At 35.5% G+C, this 9729-nt stretch overlaps 1 protein-coding gene across 6 annotated transcripts in view; it reads right to left on the bottom strand.

Annotated features, from left to right (window-relative positions):
• Nucleotides 1-805: 805 nt before the first annotated feature.
• The window catches only part of BLNK (B cell linker), a 73560-nt gene continuing 64636 nt past the window's right edge, over nucleotides 806-9729 (bottom strand). For all 6 annotated transcript variants that reach the window (XM_028098801.2, XM_028098803.2, XM_028098802.2 and 3 more), the window contains 4 exons: nucleotides 9042-9109; nucleotides 8090-8173; nucleotides 5919-6074; nucleotides 806-1194 (listed from right to left, as the gene is read on the bottom strand). In XM_028098801.2, the coding sequence (XP_027954602.1) occupies nucleotides 1075-1194; nucleotides 5919-6074; nucleotides 8090-8173; nucleotides 9042-9109 (428 nt within the window). In that variant the 3' untranslated portion in view covers nucleotides 806-1074. The remainder of the gene's footprint in view (nucleotides 1195-5918; nucleotides 6075-8089; nucleotides 8174-9041; nucleotides 9110-9729) is intronic.

Genomic DNA, 9729 nt, shown 5'->3' with positions numbered 1-9729 from the left:
AAAAAAAAAACACACAGAAATTCATCATCTCCCAGTTCTAGAGGCTAGAAATACAATTATCTTTACAAGTGGGCCTGTGTGTTACTCTGAAATACTGCCTTCTGGTTATTCAAAATCTTTTCAGATTTTGCTATCTTATTCAGTGATCAAGTGTATTCCTCACTTAATTATTAGATTTTTCTTATTTAGTTGCTTTATCATTTAAGTGCCTGTTTAAAGTACATAGTAGAATGAAAAGCTTTGATATGACAAACTATATTACATTTCTGGGGTGATCTAAGACCTTGGATATGACTGTTCATAATGGTATCTCTTTCATTCCTTAGTGTTCATCAATGTCTGCTTTTCTGCTCTCATTCTGTGGGATGTTTCCCTAGTTTTTCTCTCATCTCCCTTTGAACCTCATATCAAGCTTAGGGCCCATTTAATAGACATGCAGATCAAAGAGGGTATAATTATTTTTAATAAGCAAAGCTGACAACATAATTGTGGACAAGAACTTCTAGAAAGTTCCTATCTATATACATCTCCTATGGCTTAGTTGCAGTTTCCCACTCACAAAATGGACATCCCCCTTAATCTGTACTTACAAATATTGCACATTATCTATACTTTATTTTCTACACATTACAATTTCAACCAAGACGTAATTGTCAAGTATTGGCAGTAGACATTACATTAGTGTACCAGTGACCATTGTCGCGACCCAAATTTCCAGCAGCTTTGTTTTAATCCAAGAGTATTATTTTCTTATTTTGAAAATAGAGTGTTATTTTCTTACATGACTAAAAAGACTTTACACCTATTTCTTTTAAATAAAGATGTTTATTTGGAGAATATTAGTAGCATGATAACTCAACCTCACCAAATATTCACAGTTCATCAGGTCAGGCAATAGAACAAGTCCGTGTGAGCTTCTTATAAAGCAATGGATGACCACCTCAGTAGCTGCCTCCACCTTCTATCCTATTACTGGATGATTCAGAATCCAAAATACGAAGTTTGGGGACTTTTTCTCAAAGTACAAATAAGGAAAATGTCTGAAGCAATGATGTTGACCTTTTTCAAAAAAATCTATGAAACTTTAACTGCATATTTCAGTCTTGTCGAATCTTTTGTATTATTCTGACTGTCGATAAGAACCAGAGGGCTATGTTGATGATTCTTGATAATTTCAGCAACACTTCCAAAGTACTAGAGCAAGAAAACGTAGATGAATTAAACATTGGAATTTATGTTAACTTTAAGCTCTGCTCCTCCAGTCTTCTCCCACTTTCTCAAGTTAGTCAACGTTACAGCTGACATTCTACCCAAAAAAGTCTAATTTAACAAAGGCTGGAATCTTCGAGGTGGCTGACTCTGGCCTCGCCTATATTCAGTTACACTAAAAACACTGGCAGCCTCAATTAGTGTAACCACTTAGAGAAATTACTTCATTGAGTTATGATGTAATATTTTAATGACTTTATTTAGTAACAAGTGTAAAACTGTCACACACTGAATTTCTCTACATTCCTCACAAAACAGATTATCTGTTATGTTGCACAAGTCTTAGATACAAGAACTGATGTAATAAATTAACCCTAGAATTTAGTATCAGAAAAGAGTTATTTCCCAGATTAATTCATGCTTGTTTTGTTTTTGTTTTCCTTTTTAATAAATAAAGAAAGCTTTATAAATTCTCATATTTCAAAAAAAATAAATTCTCATATTTCCATTTTTGCTCTAGCTCCCAGAGCTAATTAATAATTAGTTCAGATTTAATTAATAATGGAATCCATGCTAGGCTTTTACCATACATATTTATTTTCCTGTGTGTTAATTCCTATTGTCCCTGGATTTTAATTTAAGGTTATCACAAATATTCTCCTGAAAAATTATCAAAATTTTAAATGAAAGAGAAAATAAATATAACACAGAACAAGAAATGAAATGCATTGATTATATAAAAGTGCTACAAGCCCATAATCATACATAAATGCATCTAGAGTCATTTTCAAAAAAGCAGTAATTGTTTTGCAACACTGCCATAAATTTAGCAATTATCACCAATTGATGTATGGTCTTTTAATTTTTCATACAAAGACAAATTTCTAGAATAAAAGTTTTTTAATCCTTTAATTAATTATTTGGATAACTTCCACATATCTATATCCTGAATCAAATATTCAGGATACTGGTCAAATTTTTCAAATGAAATACCAGTTGTCTTTTAGATAATTGGCTATCTGAATATTAGGTTAGGGAGGAGAGATGAGAGACAGGGACCTTCGAGTATCTTTACTCTTTACTTCTGAACTTGCTCTTCAATCATTCAGCCCTTTTGCAAATGCCAATGAAATTCTTTTATGATATTCATAAAGACATTCATCCTTTTTGCTTGGGATAGCATGTTGTTAACTTGAATGCAGTTGGAAGTTAAGTTGATGGACTAAAGAACTAGGAAATTAAATGGCATGGCCTCTTTGAAGTGGATTCCAAGTGAAAAAGTGTTTTCTGAACCCAGGAAACACAGTAGAGAGTTGCTATACTTACACAAACATCTCATTCTGTCATTCCAGTCCCTGAATATTTTTGAGTATTTCTTTGTTGGAGTGCTTGCAGATTGAAATGTTTGAATAGGGAGTTGAGTGGAGTTGAAATGTGTGAAGTAGGGAGCAGAGTTGAGGCATACTGAATGCAGAATTGAGCATAACTTAGTTGCAGTTTCCCCTCAGTGCTTTTTTTAAAAAAAGTCTACAGTAATTCATTGTATTTGAGATATTCATACATAGACAGAAAAACAACTTGTTTGATAACTCAAAATCTCATGGTCCATAAAATAAAGCAAACATATATCAAAGCTATAAAATTACTTAATACCATATTTACATAATGCCAAAACAACTGCATAAAGTAGTTAAACAATTAATCAATTGGTTTCTTTTTCTAACCATATACACCCAAACACAAATACAGGCAGAGACTTTTCATGATATCCACATTGTTGATATCATGTAACCAGAGTTTTCATTTTCCATTCAAATGTTCAGTATATGGGAGAAATAACCTCTTTATTATGGATATAAATAAGAGTTTTAATGGACCCTGTCAGCACTTCCAGATACCATTATAATAATATACTATTTGTTTTGGTATCTATAGGCTGGATATGTGGGGAGTGGGCTGAAGTTCTATTCATCCTGTGGTAGGGACAAAGACTCTTTAGGCCAGAGGAATCCCTGTTTACCAGAGTTTCCTTAGCAGAACAAGAGTCCAGAGCCTCTATGGGAGCTCAAAATTTAAGAGAATTTCAGGACCTCTAAACAGGACAGCTCCTTCTCCCACCCTTAAGCTTCTTCTAGAAGTACTGGACTCCTGCCTGGGGAAGCTTAGAATGAGACCATCCATCCAAAGTCACTCTGTCCTAAGAGGATCGCCACTATCTATTACACTGATTACTACTGAAGAGCATTTATTTTAAAAGATCTGTCAGGTAAAGGTTTCAGTGAGAATGAAGGTTTTTGTGAGTAGGGAAAAAAAGCAGACAGTTCTTTAAAGTTTAACTGGTATTAAATGATAATGCAATCTATATTTTAAAACCCAAGTTTGGTCTTGATCTGAGTTTTTGTGACTTCAGATTCAAGAGTTTTGCATATTCTAATTATCTTAGACTTTATTAAAAGCAAAATAAAACCCCAAGCTATAAAATTCCTAGAAGAAAACAGGGGGAAATCTTCATGAGATTGTATTTAGCAATGATTTCTTGGGTATGACACCAAAACCACAGGTAACAAAAACAAAAATAGACCAATAAGACTACATTAAATTTAAAAACTTCTGTTCATCAAAGGTCACAATCAATAGAATGAAAAAGCAGTTCATGGAATGGGGGAAATATTTGCAAATCATCTATCTGATAATGGGTTAATATCTAGAATATATAAAGAACTCCTACCAACACAAAACCAAAAGATCAAATAACCCAATTTAAAAATGGACAAAGTACTCAAATAGACATTTCTCCAGAGATGATATACAAATGGCCAACAAACATATGAAAAGATGCTCAAAATCACTAATCATCACAGAAATGCAAATCAAAACTGCAACGAGATATCACCTCTTACCCATTAAGATAGCTACTATTTAAAAATCCCAGAAAGTAACAAGTGTTGGTGGGCATGTGGAAAAGTTGGAACCCTTGTGCACTGTTGGTAGGATTGTAAAATGAAGCAATCATTATGGAAGGCAATATGGCAGTTCCTCAAAATTTTAAGATAGAACTACCATATGATCCAGCAATCCCACTTCTGGATATATATCCAGAAAAACTGAAAGCAAGGGTCTCAAAGAGATATCTGCACACCCATGTTCATAGCAGCACTATTTACAGTAGTCATCAACAATAACCAAAAATCTATCGACAGAAGAATGCATAAACAGAATGTGGTGTACAGTACAATGGAATGCTACGAAGCCTCACAAAGGAAAGAAATCCCGTCACATACTACACAATATGGATGAACCTTGAGGATATAATGCTGCATGGAATAAGCCAGTCACAAAAGAACAAGCATGGTATGATCCCACTTATATGAGGTATCTGAAGTAGTCAAATTCATAGAAATAGAAAGTAGAATGGTGATTGCCAGGGACTGGGAGAGAGTGGAAAAGGGGAGCTGTTTCCAATGCGCATAGAATTTCAGATATGCAAGATGAAAAGTTCTGGAGATCTGTTTTACAGCGTTGTAAATATACTTAATACTACTAAACTATACACTTAAAAATGGTTAATATGGTAAATTTTAAGATACGAGTTTTTTTTAACCACAATTAGAAAAAAGCGAAATAAAGAATATACTCATTGACATAGACCTTACCAGTTTGTTTTACAAATGCAACTCTCCTGCCTGTAATCACTCAATCAACAAATAAATTCACTCATTTAATAAGTACTAATCAAGTATCCACAGAAGGCAGCCATTCAGCTATGGTTCTGGAAATACAGAGATGAGCAAGACCTAGTCTAGTCCCTGGTATCACCTAGTGGAGAGGACAAACACTTCAGCAATTATGATGCTTTTTAACAATTCAAACACTTTCTAACAAGTGCTGGGTTTGGAATGAGTATAGTTCTTTCTGAAAGAGTATTGAAAATAAATATTTATTAACTAGAATTTTTTAAATGCTATCTCCTCTGGGCTTAGATTGTTCCTTCCACTTTCCTCCTTCTCATCTTTAACTTTCATTCTACCTACTCAAACTCAATCTATCATTCAAGACCAGAACAAGTTTCACTCCCTTTCTGACCATTTATGGATTATTCCAGCCCATATTTCAGGGTTTTCTTATCAAAACAAGCTGGCTAAACAGAGATATGGTAAGCACTGAGTTTGGTCCAGATTAAAGAGGAGTTGGACTTCATATTTGGTTAGTATTCAAGACCTACTCTAATGCTTTTCTCTTGCTACAGGCCCAAAAGCTCATTCTGGTCCAAGGGCTATAGTCTAATATTTCAACACAAGTTTCTGTACCTCCTCTGATCCTTCCCTGGTCATCTACTTTGGTACTTGAGTTGAGATCCTAGTTCTTGACTTAGGAACTCTGGACACTGACCTTGATTCTACTTGACACTTCAACTTTGATTTCTATGTTTCACTGAACCAAAATACTGAATCAGAGTACACTAAGTAACAGGATAAAGGGACTAAGATGCAGCCTTTATGTCATATAAGTCTTTCCTCCTTTCTGTTTTCTCATCGAATATGCTGCCTGAACACAGTATTTTATCTTGTACTCTTTTCTTTTCATGACATGTATGCAAGCCTTGCACCAAGTACTCTTGTATCCTTTCTCCCCTTCTCTAGCATGTAATATGTGATACCATTGTGCTGAATACATAGTTATAGAGTTGGATTAAAAGAGAAGTTACTGACCTCTTCACCATTTTTCTTTCTGCCCAAGGCATACTGCTTTGTTGCCTCAATAAATCGCACAGGGATATTATATACTCGCTTATTAAAGAATACAACTAGTGTATATGGCTGTTTGGAATCATGGCCAGAGCTTTTCCGAATAAGAAATGATCCATCCTGTTTATTAAAAGAAAAACACATTATGGTGAGTATTACTTAGGTTTTCACAGGTTATACATCAGGTTATACCTATGTTATATTCAAAAGGTAATTACTGAGCTATATGATTTTTATTATTGATTACAGTTTATTATTTTCCAAGAAAATACTTCAGTAAAATATATACTTATAGAAAATCCTGAGTGAAGTCAATGCTAGCTTTTTGATGCATGAAATAAGATGCTATGTTTATATATTTAGAAATGTATGAAGGGACACAGTAAGATTAAATGTAGAGAGCACTCTTGAACTAGGAACCATGTGTACAAGTTACCTATGAATAAAAAAATATGAAACAAATTCATTCAAAAGTACTATGAGAAGAAAGCTGAAATTGGGAATCAAAACATTTCAGTTGATGAAAACTCTCTTGAAGCAGAAAAAAACTGTAAAACAACACAACAATTTAAATAAATATTTTATAAAATATTCTAGGGGTGCCTGGCTGGCTCAGTCAGAAAAGCATGTGACTCTTGATCTTGGGGTCCTGAGTTTGAGCCTCATTACTTAAAATGAACTGTAGAGATTACTTAAAATGAATAAATGAACTTAAAAACTTAAAAAATAGATTAAATATTCTAGAATCATAAATCCAAAAATTATGAACAAAAAATGGACGAAAAGCAGAAAGAAGAAATGCAACAAGAGTTGATCAAACTCAGGAAGGAAACTGAAGAGAAAGGCAAACCTATTTCAGAAATGAAGACATTATAAGATGCCCAAGGGACAATACCTTTAAATGAAGATATGATAAATGACTGAAGGAAGGCAAGGAAGCAACCCAGACAGGGGGGAAAAAAAGGAGATTAAAAAAAAAAAAAAAGGAATCAAATAGAGTCAGAGTGGTTGGAATGAAAGAAAGACAAAAAAGGTCCAAAATGCATGTAATTTGGGTTCTTAAAGAAGAAAAATAAATTAATAGAACAGAACTACTTTTTAAGACTGGAATTTAAGAAAATGTGTTAGAAATAAGAGGAAACTTAAATCTATATATATTGAGAGGGGTTCCATCTATCTGAAAAAATTGACCTGAAAGTCAACTCAGAGACATATTCTGGAAAACTATTAGACTTTAAGAACAAACGGTCTACAGAGTCTTCCGACTAAAATATGAAGTTATATATAAGGGCAAGAAAATAACATTAGCATCAGACTTTTCAAAAGCATACTATAAAACAAGGCAATCCAGTGGAGCAGCACTTAAAAACTCAAGACAAGGATTTTATAAGCAGCCAAGATATCCTCCAGGTTATCAGATTGAATGTGCAAGAACTCGGGGAATAATGTAAATATAGTCCTTCCTGAGAACCTCTTACAAGGTGAGCTTTGTCAAACAAAAAGAGATAACTGGGGAAGCCAGCAAAGGGATTGATGGGAAAGCATTTAACATAGTTAATTATAGAGCTAGGACTAAAGCAAAGGTAGCAAAAATTAGTATATTAATGTTATATATTCCAGCCAAGTAGGGTGCAAGTGAAGAAAAATGGAAGGAGGAAAGAGAAAGAAAGGGAGAAGTGGCATTTTAACTTCGGATTTTCCAAACTGATCCTAGTGTTCCTACATGATCGGGCTTAGATTCGCCAAAAATTTACTTCCAGGTATTTTTTGCCATCTTGACCTCAATCTTTTAACCCATGATTGATCCAAAATAGCCTGTTACTTCTCACTCCTGAGTAGATCTCATGTAGCACCAAACCTTACAGAGATCTCCCCCTGGAGCCTTCTTCTCTCCCACTGATTGGAGAACAGTGGGGCCTATGGATCCTTGCAGAGAAAGGACAAGCAGAAATGAGATGGAAGAACAAAGAGGGAGATGCTAGAGAGAGGAGAGGATAGCAATTGCTCTTGAATAAGTAAATTAAAAACATGCCTACATCCATAATCGTTGCAATTCCTTAGTCAGCCAATTGCTGGAGGACAGCTGTGCCTATTATAGGCTGAGAGCAGCATATGGGACTTAAAAATGGTCAAACCTTGTTTGATCTGTATAAAGCCTCTTCAGCAGACTTCCGATCGCAGGCACCAGCGTACCATGGCTTGCAGTGAAGGTCCGCTTCCTGTGAAATGGAGGGCATTGCTAAGCATGAGATGGTCCTTCAATAACACGGCACCTTCTGTGCACTGAAAACAAAGTCCCATTTTGCATTACCAAGACAGACCTAACTATATTTGGACCAGCGATTTAAAAATGAGTTTTCTGCTTCCTTTGATCAGTCACAGGATTATATAAATGACTTTTTTCTCATTTGGCCTTAGCTGCTAACTTTAGTACTTGAGCATTATCATCAATCAATCAATCAATCAAACAATCCTGCTAGATTCCTGAGTCATTTACTCCTTTCTCCTAAGTAAGTTATAAGTTCCCTGTCTATCATGAGCTTACGGCTGTTGCTTTGTGGAGTGCTTCCGATTTCCGAAGGGTTTTTACCAAATATTATTTTACTGGATTCTTTTAACTACTCCCAAAGGCAAGAAGGATACAATGCTCTCATCCCTCTTTACATTTGAGAAAGCTTAGAGAGACTTGCCCAAGGGCACACAGAGCTCTTTCTCTGTCTTTTTAAAAACTGTGCTGCTGTACGTGTTTTAATATCATATGCCTCCACAGATCTATTCTGAGAAAATTACACAGTTTAAATAGGATCTATGTGAGAGGAAGAACAATAAAAACAACACACTTCTTTGCTAGTCTTGAAGAAACACAAATTGTTACTTAGGGCATCTAGAATACAAATTGGAATACATGGAGCAGGGTCTTAATCCCTGAAAACAAAATGCATTCTGTACCCATCAGCAAATAACAACTCGCAAGCTGACCTAAAATATCGTCTGTCCTCAAGCTTCACCCCAAACTCCTTATAAGAAGACATTAGAAGACGTTCCCTTTCCTGCAGTTTAATGGTAACAATAAGAGTTCATTCATACCTGTTCTGACAAATGGGGGTTAGATGAAAATAGGCCATCCACAGTTGAGCCTCCCCCTTCTGGAAATCCTGAAAGGGATTTGAAAAATCAATGGTCTTCAGTGTATCTTGAGCAGTTAGTGTGCCTACACTCCACTCCAACACTGTGCTAGGGGCGGCAGGGGTCACACGGCACTGAGAAATCACACACACGCCAGAAAGTCTCAAAGCATGGTCTGGGGGCCCCAGGAATCCCCAGGATTCTTTCAGGGAGGTTGTGAGGGCTTTTCCAAATCCCTGTCTCTGTGAAGCCCCATTTTCTTCATATACTTCAGCCAGAAAAACATTGGAACAGCTTGACTAGAGAAGCAGATATGAGAATCAGCTGTCTCTATTACTCTAGGTATTAAAGAGATTTTAAAAATGTAAAACAAGGCCACTCTTCTCACTAACATGTTTTTGTTTGGAAAATACAGTAATTTTTCATAAAAAAATGTTATTTATGTTAACATGTAATGAGTTTAATATTTGATTTATCTATTTTTTAAAAGATTTTATTTATTTATTTGACAGAGACACAGCGAGAGAGGGAACACAAGCAGGGGGAGTGGGAGAGGGAGAAGCAGGCTTCCCGCGGAGCAGGGAGCCCGATGCGGGGCTCGATCCCAGGACCCTGGGACCATGACCCGAGCCGAAGGCAGACGCCTAAC

This window comes from Eumetopias jubatus, unplaced genomic scaffold (assembly GCF_037043125.1).
Source record: "Eumetopias jubatus isolate StellerSeaLion01/CBP00866 unplaced genomic scaffold, mEumJub1_p1.0 scaffold_17, whole genome shotgun sequence".
In the NCBI taxonomy this organism is placed as follows: Eukaryota; Metazoa; Chordata; class Mammalia; order Carnivora; family Otariidae; genus Eumetopias; species Eumetopias jubatus.
This window is presented reverse-complemented; position numbering and strand designations above follow the sequence as displayed.